Below are 14,550 nucleotides of genomic sequence, written 5' to 3' on the forward strand. Positions count from 1 at the left end.
GTAGGGAAATACAATTATTAACCCATCCATCGTCCTGCTTTGAAGGCAGGCCGCGAGGGGCACAGTACATCGATCCGGAGGCGTGTCCCTGCTCCGCCGTGGGCTAACCCGTGTGGCGCTCTAGCTAGACCCCGCACTGAGCTCGACTCACACCCGCCCGGTCTTATGCCGTCAGGCCTCGCCGCAGCTGGCACCAGCGTGCAGCCGCGCTAGTGCGGCGTGTCGTGCCCAAAGGCACTCACACGTCGATGCTTTGCCGCGGCTTCGAGCCAGAGCCGGTGCCCGTAGGCCCGCTGCAGCCACACTTCAATAAGCCCCACAGCGACAGGTAGCCGTCCACCAATTTCATCAGACTGCCAAGCCCACTCCACCCATCTCTAGTCCTAAACCGTCCGGCCAGCATCGGGTCAAACTCGTTTGCAGCCTCGAGCCCAACAAGATGCTGATGCCGGTGCCCGTAGGTCCGCTGACTTCCATGCTATTGATGGACCCACTGACTGCTATCGGTACTCAGAGCCGCAATTTGTATACACAGTGACAACATAGCTGGACAAAACAGTACAAAGTTGTGCGCAATGTTGACAGTTCCACGCAGTAAAAGAAACACATACGCGCGCACACGCGCACCAGAACAAAGTTGTAGCGTGTGTGCGAGTGCCGCGTCTACAAGTACAATCAGTTGAGCAGGCTTGCGCCCGTGGTGAGGTGGGCATGTGCCTGCACCGCGTGCAACCCTATGCTTGGCCCCTACCTTCCTTCCAGCTGTGCAACGGCAAGCCCATTCGCATGGGACCACTTTCATCCACTCGGTGGTGACGTATCATGAAACGTGTCGCTTCGCACATTCACACCCACGCTCAAGTCAGGGGCCGCCGCACCGGCATAGCACACGGCGCGTAGCCACCAGCAATTCATCAGTGTCAATTCATCAGTGGCCCAGCAGTCCCGCCCAGCCCGCTGCCGCCGCCACCAATGGTGGAGCGAGGCGGCTGTGACGCCCTTACTCAGCGGACCGTCGATCCGCGGTTCCTTGTTGCATTGCAGCACTCTGGAGTGCCGAGCTTTGTGCGCGCAGCCTTCTCAAGGGCGGTTGACGTGGGGTCAGCCAGAGATTGTACCAGCCGGCTGAGCATGGCTGAGTCATTACAGGCTGCACGTGGCCGCAACGGTTTGGCGAAACCGGGCCACTCGCAGCAGGGCTTAGATTTGCACCTGCATGTGCAAAAGTGTCGCCAAAGCGGCAAAGGCGACGCCGAGGGTTTCAGTCAGACGTCAACATAACAGCGACTGCCAGGGAAACGGTGACCGGCGCTCTCTCTTGCGGCAGCCAGCCGACGCGTACATCAAATGCCCTCAAAGCGCAACCGTCATAACATACATTGCTGACGAGCTAAGTGGCTAAGGGGCAGGCAGCGAGTCGGCGAGCTGACGAGTCCCCCGGCAGCCGAGCTCCGGAGTCTCCCACCTTGAGAGCGCAAATGAATGCAGATGAACCTGAGCTGCCCTCATGTGGCATGCCAGGCGCGAGAGGCGAAGCGAAGTGACTGTTAGGGCAGCCCTGAGTGTAGCAGGGCTGCCTTGTCATTGAGCAGAGATTGTGAGTAGTTCTAATAGAACTTGGCAATACTATGAGTCGATTAGGAGCCGGGACGCACTGATATGCACGAGATTTGGAGATGACTGACGCCCATGCAACGCAAGTCAAGTCGCCCGGAAGTATTTTGAAAGCATGAAAGTGCGCCTGTAATTTTCTTTCAATGCGAGAGCCGCCAGAAAACGCTCAGCCACGTGGGCGCGTGTCTGCAACGCCTCAACCCGGGCGTATGGGCAATCAGCTACAGAATATATAGGACTGTAAGTAATGCAGTTGTGGCCAAGTGGTTACATCTCACTCTCCTAAGAGGGTTTCGCCGCTTTGCGGTGAGGGGTCCCCGCTGCGCGCGACACGTTTCGGCGAGGCCGCAAAACCGCGAAGTTGGTAGTAACTGGTGGCGGATTATCGTGCATTCCCATGTCAGTGCTTGTTGACAATCGAATGTAGGGAAAGGTGCGCTCGCTCTGGGCTGGTAATTGGTCGAGGCGGGGAGAAGGGCACGAGCTTGGGCACGAGAGAGACGGGAGCATGGCATGCCGTTGGCGTGTGTGATGGGACAGGGTTCAGGCAGGTTGGCGAGGTCCCATAGGGTGCAGCTGACGCCCATACCCCAAGCAGACAGCAAACAGTTTGCAGCGGTTGCAGCAGTTTGCCGTTGGCCTCCAACCTGTTGCCAGGGGCACCCCTAACCAGGGCTCACCATGACCATCAAAGGAAAGCGGAGACAGCCAGGGGTCAGGGGTAAACCCCGGGAGGAATGCGTGTGGAAGGGTCAAGGAAAGCGAAGAAGACCAGAACCTGGGACTGAGTACGTGGCAAAGGCCATAAGGTTGGTGGAGTCAAGTTGGGCCCTGACAGCATGTAATGGCTCGGCGTCTTCGGGTGCTGGGACTGTCCCCTCTGTAACATCCGCATTCATAAGGCAAGGCGCAGGAAATTGAGAAATTGAAGCGGGCAGAGCAAACGGAACTTGCACCCACGCTACGGCTGCTGGCGGCTGCAGGTAGGCCGCTGAACGGCATTGAACTTCCATGCCAGGCCAGCGGCCAGACACTGTACAGCGGCGTTGCGTCCTTGTATGCCGTACGCCCGGCACGCAGGGGTGCCCCGCCCGACACCCCGCCTCCACCCGCCACCATTTGCAAGTGGAAGATTGCAGTGCAGGAGGAAGGGAGGGGTGTCGCAAATGAGTGATGAGTACCGGTAGCTCCGAGCCCGAGCCGCTCAAGCAAGGGCCGATTACCTTACGTATAATGACAGCGCACGGACCCACACAGCGGTAACGCACAAACTCGCCTCAAGACTCAAACCAAGCTGTAGGCACGCGGATCAGTGTGATGGACTTATCCCGTCGCCAGGCCTCACTCGCCCACTACTGTTGCCGCAAGCATGCGCCAGCTGCACAACGCATACCGCACATGACTTGACGCCGACAATGCGAAGTGCAGCAGCATAAGCAGGGGAGCCACTCCCGGGGCCCTCACGCGCGCCATTCAGCCACCGCTGCCGCCAGAGGGGCTTCGTGACAGTCCGCCGTCCGCGCACTCAACTGATGGCTTCCGTCATCCTACACTACTGCTGTTGCGGCACTGTGCCGCATCAAGTCGTGACCAGCTTCGACTGTACAGTGAGTTTAAGACTGCACTCACCACGCCCAACCCGCTCGCCGTACAAAAGCCGCGAAACCATGCATCTCGCACTTAGCCCTCTACAAACATACTATAATGATACATCAGGCAGGGTACATACCCCTGGGTACACACCCCTGGGTACGTACCCCTGGGGGCACCCCCCCTGCGTACAATCGATCCGAGTCTGTCACTGCAAAACGGCAAAACGGCAAAAAAACTTTGCAGGCAGGTAAGTAAAATCCCGGTGATGACCCTCATCTCGCAAGTATGACGCACCATTCTCCCGACAACCTCGCTCCGCAACACGCGTCTCTCGGTGGGCTCTCAACACTTTGCAGGCCACACTCGTGTACCGTATGACCAGTGACGTCAGCGAATGTGCCTGCTATGCGACTGCTTTCAACTGATGTCAGACCTCGATTATTCAGGACCTACCGTATCAGGTCTAACAACTGAGACTTGACACCAAACACTTGCCACCGGTATTCCTCTCTAACAAGCCAGAGCACTTGGCTGCCCAAAGATACGGTATGCAATCACAGAGCAAGTGCACATACATCAACGCTGCTTCAAGGTTTCTCCATCCTCACCACTCTGCGCTACCCAGCCTGCCAAACAACGCCTCCATCTCTTCAGCCGGCGCCCGCGCCGCTTGACACACCGCAAGCAGACGCGCCACGCCATCCCGCAGCGGCGCCGCCGCTCCTGCTCCCATTCCAGCCGCCGAGCCGCCTCCCTCCCAGCCCGCATCCCCACTGTTGTCCGGGCGCACGGGCGCCGCCGCCGCCATTGCCCCCAATAGCGCCGCCATCGCATCGCGGTCGTACGGCAACCCGTACACCTGCCACGTGGCGGCGGCCTGGCGCAGCTCGCCAGCGGTGGCACCGCCCGCGCGCGCCGCCAAATTCGACAGCAGGTGGCTCCGCAGCCGCAACGTCGCCGCCAGCGTCGCCTCAGCCCGAGAGGGCCGCGCCGCAGGCGGCGGCGGCGGCTGCGGCGGCGCAGCCGCCGCCGCTTCTGCCACAGCCACCCCTGCCGGCTCTGTGCTCCATGGGACGGCCGCATCCCCAGAGCCTGCTGCTAACGGCGTTGCTGCCACTGCCACTGTGGTTGCCATCGTGGTGATGGTTGTGGCGGTTGTGGCGGTTGTGGCGGTTGCTGACGTCAGCAGCAGGGAGTCGCCGTGGCGGCGCAGCACCTCGGCGCGGGCGCGGTCCACCAGGCGGCCGCACGCCAGCACGCACCGCAGCGCCTCGCGCCACGCCAGCCGCCGGAACCAGGGCGCGCAGACGTCACGGCCGCCGCTGCTGCCGCTGCCGGGATTGAGGCCGCCGCTGTTGCCGCTGCCGAGGCTGCTGCGGCCGCTGGCGGCTGCCTGCGCGTCCACCACTGCGTCCGCCCACTCCAGCGGCGCAGAGACCCAGCCCAGAGAGTCAAGCTGCAAATGCATAAAAAGGGCATGAAGGGCCATCAATGGGGCATCAGTGGGGCATCCAGTTTCGCGTGCGCACGGCCCGTGCGTGTACCCTGCCCCGAACCCCATCCCCGACCAACCCCAACTCCACAGCTCCACAGCCCCAGTCCAGTAACGAACACCCGCCAGCACAGCCCTCCCGCCCTACAATGCGAGCCTCACCCGCATGAGCATCTCGGGCACCCGCGCGAAGCTGGCCGGCTGCGGCGCGAAGCGCGCCGCCCGTGAGCCCAGCCGCTGCACCGCCCACATCAGCTGCCGGTGTAGCACCGCGTGACCCCGCGCCGCCGCCAGCGCCGCCGCCGTGCCGCTCAAAGCCATCAGCGTCGCCGTCACCTCCGCCGCCGTCAGGCCGCGCGCATGGGCCGGCGGCGCCAGCCGCTCGGGCGACGGCGACGGCGGGGGCGTCGAGGGCAGGAGGCCCGGCAATTGCCGCTCGTCCAGGCTGTTACTGGCACTGGCGACGCTGCCAATGCTACTGCTGCTAGCAATGCTACCGGCGCCGGCGCTGCCCCAGTCCTGAGCTGTGGCCTCCCGCACGCCGCCCTCAATCACCGGCATGAGTCGTGACAGCCAGTCAGCCAAGGTGTCCGCCACCAGCTGCCGCTCCGCATCCACAGCCGCCGCAGCCGCAGAGCCCGCCGCCGCCGCGGCGGCGCCAGGCGCCGTCGAGGCGGCGGCGGCGGCGGCGGCCGGCCGGTCGGACCACAGGATCTCGAGCAGCGACGCGAGCGAGCCGGCGGCCGCAGGAAGGTCTAGCCCGCTGAATCGCTCCGGCCAGCCCGGCAGTTGCAACACGAACGCTGCGAGCGTGCTTAGCTGCACATGCAGCGCCGCCGCGCCGCCTCCTGCGCCACGGCCGCTGCTGCTGCTGCTGCCGCCGCCGGTGCGACCGTGGCCGGCGGCTGACTCACGCAGAAAGCGCGCGAACGAGGCTGCCATTTCGTCACCACTGCTACTGCTGCTACTGCCACTGCCGAGCCCGGATGCCGCTCCTGCTCCAGCCGGTGGCGCCGCCGCCTGCCCGTGCTCGCCCCCGCTTGCGCCGTCAGCGGCGTCAGCGGCGTCGCCACCGGCGCACCACCACGTGTCCGCACCCAGCACGTCCGCAGCCTCGTCCCACGTGTAGGTTCCGCCCATACGAGACGCCATGCCCGCACCCGCCCCCCCGGCGCCAGCACGGCTCTCTGCCTCGGCACCCAACCCACCGCCGCCGACACTGCCGCCACCCGCACTGCTGCGGCCGTCGCCGCTTGTGCTGCTGCTACTGCCGCCTCGTGCCCGCAGCCGTGCCAGCACCGCCATGTCTTGCAGCAGCGCCAACAGCTCGCCCGAGCCCAGCTCCTCCCACCCCACAAACAGGGAGGCCCAGCCGCGGTGCGGCGCGCGCAGCTGGTGCTGCACGCCGCGGAAGCACAGCAGTAGCGACCGCAGCAGCCGGCAGCGCTGCCGCGCGCCCAGCAGCCCCTGCGAGTGGCCGGGCCGCAGGCCGGCGCCGCCGGTGCCGCCCAGGGCCGTGTGAAGCAGCAGCGGCCCGGCGGCGGCGGCGCCGGCCTGGGAGGGCGTGTAGCGGTAGTGGTGGAAGGCCTGTGAGGTGGGCGAGAGGGCGGGGGGGAGGAGGAGGGGAGGAGGCGGTTGTTACTGGTTGGCATGTGTCAATGGGCAGCAGACATCCGTGATCCGTGCCTGCAAGAAATGTACGTCTAGGTCAAGCGGTCGGGCCGGAAGAATCAGCGACGCGCATTACGGTACTATTGATTGCCCCACTGAGGGCTGAGCCCACAACGGCAGCAGCAGCACCAGCCACGGCGGCGATTCCCACGTGGCCACCTCCACCAGAGTGCGACTGCGACTAGGAGGATGGCTGCGACCCCGAACTCCCAAGTAACTGGTCGAGGCTGTGAGGAGCTGTCAGGCAACTCACCCAGAAGGACAGGTACGCCGAGTGCGGCGTCAGCCGGCGCGGCGGCGGCGGCGGCGCCAGCACCGACCCAGGCAAGGACACGAACGCAAAGGGGCTGACCACTGGCGGCAGGGCGTCACCGCCGCCAGCCCCCGCGCCACTGCTACTGCCGGCACCGCTGCCGCCACCCTGTTGGCCGCTGCTACTGCCGAATGCCGGGGTGCTTTCAGGCGCCGAGGGCAGCGAGAACGCGGCGGACAGGGACGCCACCGCGCGGGCGTCTGCCAGCGGCTCGCGGGAGCTGCCGTCAAGCCGGCGGCGGGGCGGCGGCGCAGGCCCTCCCCGCCTGCTACTGCTACTGCCGTTTCCATTGCTACTGCTGCTGCTACTGCTACTGCTACTGCCGCCGCTGCCTCGGTCGGTCGCCAGCGCCATCCGCATCAGCGCCAGCTCCAGGGAGCGCAGTTCGCGCTGGATGGCGTCCGGCGTCAGCTGAGCGCCTGTGCAGGGACGTGCGTGTGCGGGGTTGGGGGGTGCAAGTGTGTGAGGGCCGTGTGCAAGTGTGTGAGGCCGTGTGTCAAGAGCATGCCGCAAGCAAGTCCCCCATCGCGTCCGACCCCTCAACAGGGTCCCTCAGGGTCCGGGCAGCGACGGCAGGTAGGACACCAGCACAACGCACGAAGGGAGCCAGGAACCGCACCCCACACGCCGCAGCCCACTCCCACTTCCACTTCCACTCTCACTCCCACTGCCACACCCACGCCGCCACGCCGCCCACCTGACGCGGCCACAATCCACAGGAACGAGGCGATGGCCTCGGGCGACGAATACGCAGACGGCAGCAGCCCGCCACCACCCCCACCTGCACCACCACCACCGCCACCACTATGACCACCCAGGTCGCTGGGCCGCGACAGTGACGGCGGCAGATGCTGCGCCTGCGGCGGCGGTGTGGGCGGCCAGGCCTCCGCCGCCAGCCGCTCCACCAGGTCTGCGGAGGGCGTGGTGGCCAGCTGCGGCAGCAGGCAGTACAGCTCCTCGCGCTGCGGCCGACACGGCGAGGCGGTGAGGCGGTGAGGCGTGGGGCAGGGCAGGGGGGTGGCGTGGGGGCAAGGTGGGGCGTTTGCAAGGCTACGGTAGGACATGCAGGGGAGTCAGGGGACAGCAAGTGAAGAACAACATATGCGGGACAGGCGGGGGATGAGGTGACGCATGAGGGCTGGCAGCAGGCAGGCGGGCGTTGAGGCATCCGGATCAGCCCGGCGTCCCACGTCCTCACCCCAGCGCGCGACGCCTTCGGCACAGAAGCCCCGCCGGCCCCGCCAACCCAGCCACTGCGCAAACACGCACCCAGCCTCCAGCCCCACCCAGCCTCCAGCCCCACCCCGCTCCACCCGCCTCCAGCCCTGCCCACCTGGTGCCCTCGCGCCAGCCCGCCCGAATCCAGCAGCGCGCCAATGCATCCGTCCAGCCAGCGCCGCACCGCCGCCGACAAGTAGCTTTCCGCCTGCGGCGCGCCGCGCTGGGCCGCCGACTGGTAGATGGGCGGCAGCTGGCTCTGATGCTGCCGCTGCCGCCGGCTGCTGTGCATGTGCAGGGATGGCGGGCCAGGCGCGCCGTCGAGGATGGGTGGGAGCACGTCGCGGTGCGGCTGGGTGGGGAGGATCAGGGCGGAGGAGGTTGGCGCGGCCGGCGGCGGCGGCTCGACCAGCGGCTCTGCGTCCGGCACGTAGAGTGACTCCAGCAGCGCCATCACGCGCCGCACGTCCGACACACACAGCATCGCGGCACTGGCCCTCCTGCTGCTGCTGCTGGTACTGCTACGGCTGCTGCTGCTGCTGCTGCTGCTGGTGTGGATGCGGCTGCTACTGCCGCAGTCGCCCAGCCAGCGGTGCAGGGCGTAGTCGGTCCAGGCGACGGAGGGCGTCACCTCCAGCCCGTGGAGCACCTGAGCGTGGCAGTAAGAGTGAGAGTGGGAGTGAGAGTGGGGTTAAGAGTGGGAGTGAGAGTGAGAGTGGGAGTGAGAGGGGAAGGGGATGGCTGGGATGGCAAGCGAGGTGGAGGGTGTCAGCAAGGGCCGCGGCGGCACGCGGGGGAAAGGCTGGGCACTGGGCAGGCAGCGGAGCCGTGGAGGACACGTATCGTGGCACGTACCAGGGCCGTTACAGGCGTACGCGAGTTTGATGCCCATGCAGACCGCACACACACACGTGCTCCCATGCATAAGGCGCAGCGGGGAACCCCACCGACAGGCGGCCCACGGACCCGAGCCGCACCCACGCCACCCAAACCCCTGCCACTCCCACTCTCACTCCCACTCCCACCTCCAGCAGTGCCGGCAGGTCGTACACGGCCAACAAGGCATCAGCGGAGACGGCCGCCGCCGCCGGCCCCGCCGCCGCCACCAGCCGCTGCAGCTGCGACGCCACCAGGGGCGGCAGCGCGAAGCCGCTGATGTCGGCCACACGAGCGGCGTGGAGCTAGGGGGGCGCAGATTGGGCAGGGCAAGACGGGGCATACGGTTTCGTGTCATAACCGTGGCGCGGGCGGCCGTGGCCAAACGAACGGGCCGGCGTGAGCGCCGCCCGCGCACCCCACTGACGCCCAACTACTCGTTCACTCGGCCTCCAATCGCCCAGTCATGTGGTCTAGCCGTCTTCACCTAGGCGCACACAGGCGCCAATACCAAGGTCACAGTCCGCTTCTACTCCAACTAGTCATGCAAGAAACTCGCTTCCACACACACACACACGCACACGCCCCCCTCCCCCCGCGGCGACCCACCAGCTCGTGTGTGGTGAGCGGCTCACCCCATGCGTCCGCCAGCGCCAGTTGAGTCATGAAGGCGCCCGCGGCGGCCGTGTCCAACACAGCCTCGTCCAGAACCTGGCGGCGGTGTAATGTGTGTTTGTATTTGTGTTTTGTGTGTTAGGGACAGCGTATGTGCGCGTCTTGGTGTATGATATGTTAACAAGAAAGCGCAAGGTGAAAGGCGGTATGTGTTTGTGCGTGCTTGTGTGTCGGGAGGTGCGGGTATGGAGCCAGTGTAGCGGCAAGTGCCCTGTTACGGTGCTACGGCAGGGCCCACCGCAACCCGCTGCCGCCCCGGTCCCCTGCCCCTCCTCGCGCCCGCGCACCCGCCCGCCCGCACCTGGAAGCACTCTGCATCGTACACGTGCCACTCCCATTGCTCCTGGTACGGCGTGGGTGCAGCGGCGCCGCCGGGATGGGCGGCGCCGCCGGGCGCGGGGGCCTGAGGTGGCGGCTGGGGCGCGGCGGGCTCGCTGCCGCGTGCCAGCACGCCCAGCACTGCGCGGTACGCGCTGGGGCCACGCGCCGCGTCAGCGGCGTCCGAGCTGGATGTGGGTGATGAGGAGGGTGAGGAATCGGCGGTGTTGGCCGGGTTCCAGGGTTTGGTGCGAGCCAGCTGCTCGCTGGCGCTGGCGCCGTCAGCGGGGAGGCCAGCGGTCGTCGGTGGCTGGGCGACGTCCGCGTCGCAGCCGCTCAGCCCAAATGGCCCTGGGGCACCCTGCGGCCCCTCGCCCTGTTCGCCGGCATCACTAGCAGCTCTGTCGTCAGGCAGCGCCGCGCAGGCGCGGCGCGCGAGCCCTTGGCGCGAGAACGGCGGAGCGCCGCGCGCATGCAAGCAGCCAAGCCGAGCAACTCCAGCCGCGCCTGTAGTTTGTGCTTGTGATGAATTGCACCTGTAGCGCCATCGTAGGAGCATCGTGCGCGCCAGCACCCGACGCGCGTAACGCTAAAGCAATTCCCGGCCGTTGTCCCCGTCGACTGAATGGCCCCTTTTTGCGTGGTAGTCTTGGCTCGCCTCTGACGCGACAGAAGCCTGTATGTTCGCGCTGTGCTCTATTTGAATCGCAATGCACAAACAGTGCACTGCAGTCACAAACTACAAAGCCCTCAAGGCTCAAGGCTCAACAGCTCCCAAAGCGTCTTTGCCTACGCAAGACTCAATATACTGCGTTTGACCATTATGTGTTTCACATCACTATCTGCTTTCAAACGTTGGCCCGCCCAGGCAGAAGTCAGGATGCGTCCGTTAAATGCAGGCGGCGGGCTAGGGCAACAGCGATCCCGAGACTTAGTTCAAATGGTCATTACCAAGACGCGGCTACTCTTTTGGTCGGCCAGCCCTGTCATGAAATCGACCCGGCGGGTCGCCGGCAACCTGCAACACACGGCAACACGCACACTACCCTCCCGTTAGACCAGCCGCGCACTCTTGCCCTGCCTCTGCCAATTGTTTGCCACTTGTTGGGTATGGGAATTAGCTGCGCCCTAAGGGACTTTACCAACCTGCCTTGCCACTGTCCCATCACACACACACTACCCTCCCGCACCATCTTCACACGCCCGCTCGTCCACCGCTTGCAGTGACATCGTTGTAATCTATCCGCGCATCACGGTGCCCTGCCATGCCACTACACGAAGTGATGTGACCACACGAGATTGGATGGGGTCGGCCCACCCCATTGACGTGCTTGAAAAAACTTGGGTCTCCGCATCGGGAAGCCACTTGCGGAAACTGGATATCCGGTATATGTGTCATTGATCTGGGGTCACACAAGGAGGTGGAGCTTCGAGCTGCGTGAGGTTCTGGGCGACCTGCGCCAAATCCAGGGTGCTAAGGCTAGGCAGCAGTACTCAACACACGCAAGCAGCAAGCTTTCTTCGGCACCCTAGCCGGAGGACTTACTTCGGGCCGTGTTCTCACCGAAATTGGCCTCACGAGGTGCGCACGGCGGCGATGCGGCGTCTCGGACTCTCGGTTTGTATGCGCCCCCGGCAACAGTGTGCAATTGCACGTCCAGACCACCGGCCCAGCAGTTGCAAATTTAATGCAGTCGCAGCATCAACCGCATCCCCCCACCTTCCACCACCTGCCAACACCAGACCGGATCAATCAAAGCCCGCCAAGCCAGACCAGCATATCCCGCAGGTACCCTCGCGCCCCACCCACATGCGCCAGTGCGGCCCGCCGCCCACTGACACTCACACACCGCCACGCGTCCTGGCAGCCCTCGCCGCAGCTGCCTCCCCCAACCAACCTCTGCTGCTGCTGTTTGTCCGCGTCGCAATCGCCCGCGCCGCCAGCACCAGTGCCCAGCAGTAGCGCCAGAAGCGCCGCCTCCCACGCCCCCACGTCCTGTCGGGGGTATTGCCGAGCTGCCCAATCAGGAACGCCGGCCGCATCCACTGGGATGCGCACAGCCTCCACCGGCACCGCCGGACACACGCCCATGCCCGCCTCCGGCAGCCCGCCTGCAGGGAGGACACACCGGGCAGGGAGGCGACACCCGGCGGTCACGTAAGCACCTAGCGTGCAAGCTCCTCGCGTTGCGCCACGCACAGCACCACGGCAGCTGCCGTATCCACGGCACAAACAAGACACCGCGGGGCGCAAAGACGTGGGTGTAGCCCCCGGCCCCGCCCCTAGCTGCCGTACCCACCAAGGTCGCTGACCAGGGCGGGCAAGCCGTGCAACAGCGCCTCCGTGACCACCATGCCCCAAGCCTCCAGCCATAGGCTACAGCGGCGTGGGAAAAGGCACGGCATCGGTGCGGCATATAGTAAGGTAGACGCTTCATGCACGAAAGAAAGAGGCTTCGTACTTTAGCCTGGAATTGCCCTGCCCCAGTCAGCAGGGCACTGGAGTTGGTGATGGGCGCGCGACACGAGTCTTGAGGTGCTGCGCTTAGGCTGGTCGCAGACGGGGCAGCCGCTGCCTCAACCATGACCTCACCTGGGCGCAAGCACCGCCACACAGCCCTGCAGCACCGGCGTCACGGAGGGCTGCGGCTCCCACAACTGCACAGCGCCCGCCACCACCAGCGGCTCCAGCGCACGCGCCACAGCCGGATCACCTGCCGTACGACAGGTTGCCATCATGACTGACCTTCAGTTGCCGAGCGTAAGAGCAAAACACAGGCATGCAGACATTACGGTACGCAACAATTTAACCTAGTCAACGCGTTTGGGCCGGTAGGGGTCGGTGCCACCTCCTGTGCCACTTGTTTGCATGCTGCGTGTGTCGCACGCACCTGCCACGACCCGGAAGCGCACGCGCCCAGCCAGCCGCCTGGCCAGCTCCGCCACCACCGAGCAGCCCTTCTCCGGCGTCAGCTTCAGCACCGCGACGTCCACTGCCGGCCCACCGACTGCAGGCGCCGATGCATCCGCAGCTGCTGCTTCTCCTGCTGCCGCCTGTGCGCCACCTTCAGTCCCTGTAAACTCTTTGCCTGGTGCTGCCGGCGCTGCCCCTGCTGACTCCCCAGTGTCAGCCGCTCGCCGCTGGGCGGGAGCTGCTCGCCAGGCGAGCAAGGCCTCATGCGCGGCCGGCGACAGGTCCGGCAGCGGCTGCCTGCCAAACACGCCCCATGTCGCCAGCGGCACCACTCGCACCGGCGGCATGGCCGCCTCCACCTCCTCCACCGCCCCGCCTCCAGCCGCACCCTGCGCCTCAGCCCCCGCCCCTGCGGCCTCCTCCGCTCCTACATCTGCATGGCCTGCAACCGCGACGGCCGCGGCTGCGGTGGCGGCGGCGGGTGCGGTGGCGGCGGCGGCGGCCGCCTGCGGCCAGTGCTCCTGCAGGTAGCCCGCCACGAAGCCGCTCACCGCCACGACACCGCCAAGCCGCCGCCACGCCGCCAGCAGCGCGGGGCTGCGCGGGCCCGTGCCCGATGGCCCCAGCGGCAGGAAGTGCACGTTCTGAACCAGCGCCACGCACCGCCGCGGCGGCGCCGCGCCCACCACCGTCTCGAACAGCGTACTGGGGCCCCCGGGTGCCGGCTCTGTCTGCAGCCCTAGTGCTGGTGGTGCGCCTGCTGGTGCTGGTGTTGCTGCTGATGTTGTTGCTGCTGGTTCTAATGGACTGGCTGCCAGCGGCGCCACCACGAGCCTCTGGCTCTCGTCCGCATCCACCAGCACCCACGCCCCCTGCAGCAGCCCTGTGAGCGACCCGGACTCGGCAGATGGCGCCGCGGCCGCCGCGCCGCTATGCGTGACGGCCGTCGCCTGCCCTGCATCAGCGGCTGTAGAGGCAGCTGCCGCCGCTGCGAGCCGTTGCTGCTCCAGCTGCCCTTCCTGCTCAGCCGGCGCCGCCGCCGCCGCGGGAAACGGCGCGTTGACCAGGCCCCGGACACAGGCTGCCACCCGGCCCAAGAGCTCAGTAGTCAGCCCTGTTACGGGTGCTGCTGGGGTGTTAATGCTGCTGTCGCTGCCGCCAGCGGCTGTAGCAGTGGCGGCGGCGGCGGCGGGCTCCGTGTCGTTGAGTACGACGTGGTGGTGCAGCCGCTGCGCCTCGCGCCAGCTCACCACCCCGGGCCGGGCGAAGCTGAGGCGGGGCAGCAGGCCCTGCATGCCCGCATGCACCAGCACCTGCAGGAGGTTGTGTGCGCGAGGCGTGTAAGTGGGTGCGTAGGCTACGTGAGGAGTGACCATGTTCACGAGTAGCGCAGGCTGGTGCAGCCAGCAGAGTTGCCTGATAGGGTTGGGCGGGCTATGAGGCTGCACCCTGGGGCCAGCCACTGGCGAGTCTCCCGTGCCGAGTGCACATCAGGACACGGACTGGTAGCCCCAACCGGAAAGGCCGCATGGGCTCTAGCGCACCTTGCTTCGACTGGCGACGGATACGACGTGCACCTCGAAGCCCTCGCACGCCAGTGCCGAGGCCATGGACAGAAATGCGTGTTTCCCACCAGCGAAATGGCTATCGTGAGCGGTTATGACGTGAACCTTAAACATGACGAACCGCGCTGGGGACAGTGGAGCCATGGCCGGGTGAGGGCGTGCCCACGCTAGTTCAGCCTATTCGCTCAGGGCTTGCACACAAGGTGACATGAAGACATTCACATGGCAGCTGCTTTTGATGAGTGTAAATTACAGTATACTGCCGAAATGGAAGATGAGACGACCTGCATCGCAAACTTTG

General features: G+C 65.8%; 2 protein-coding genes across 2 annotated transcripts; both read right to left on the bottom strand.

Annotated features, from left to right (window-relative positions):
- Nucleotides 1–2,550: 2,550 nt before the first annotated feature.
- On the bottom strand, nucleotides 2,551–10,568 carry CHLRE_17g718150v5 (uncharacterized protein). Its single transcript, XM_043072205.1, has 8 exons — nucleotides 9,754–10,568; nucleotides 9,387–9,488; nucleotides 8,927–9,082; nucleotides 8,017–8,550; nucleotides 7,381–7,645; nucleotides 6,624–7,102; nucleotides 4,862–6,286; nucleotides 2,551–4,663 (listed from the first exon to the last, which is right to left on the bottom strand). Exons 1-8 carry the CDS (start codon nucleotides 10,327–10,329, stop codon nucleotides 3,812–3,814), a joined length of 4,389 nt encoding a protein of 1,462 aa, XP_042914664.1. The 5' UTR covers nucleotides 10,330–10,568; the 3' UTR covers nucleotides 2,551–3,811.
- A 74-nt stretch (nucleotides 10,569–10,642) lies between these two features.
- CHLRE_17g718185v5 (uncharacterized protein) lies at nucleotides 10,643–14,488 on the bottom strand. The gene is made up of 5 exons (XM_043072206.1): nucleotides 14,229–14,488; nucleotides 12,662–13,997; nucleotides 12,364–12,484; nucleotides 12,071–12,147; nucleotides 10,643–11,882 (listed from the first exon to the last, which is right to left on the bottom strand). Exons 1-5 carry the CDS (start codon nucleotides 14,361–14,363, stop codon nucleotides 11,524–11,526), a joined length of 2,028 nt encoding a protein of 675 aa, XP_042914665.1. The 5' UTR covers nucleotides 14,364–14,488; the 3' UTR covers nucleotides 10,643–11,523.
- Between the last annotated feature and the right edge of the window lie 62 nt (nucleotides 14,489–14,550).

Source organism: Chlamydomonas reinhardtii, chromosome 17 (genome assembly GCF_000002595.2).
Source record: "Chlamydomonas reinhardtii strain CC-503 cw92 mt+ chromosome 17, whole genome shotgun sequence".
NCBI lineage: Eukaryota > Viridiplantae > Chlorophyta > Chlorophyceae > Chlamydomonadales > Chlamydomonadaceae > Chlamydomonas > Chlamydomonas reinhardtii.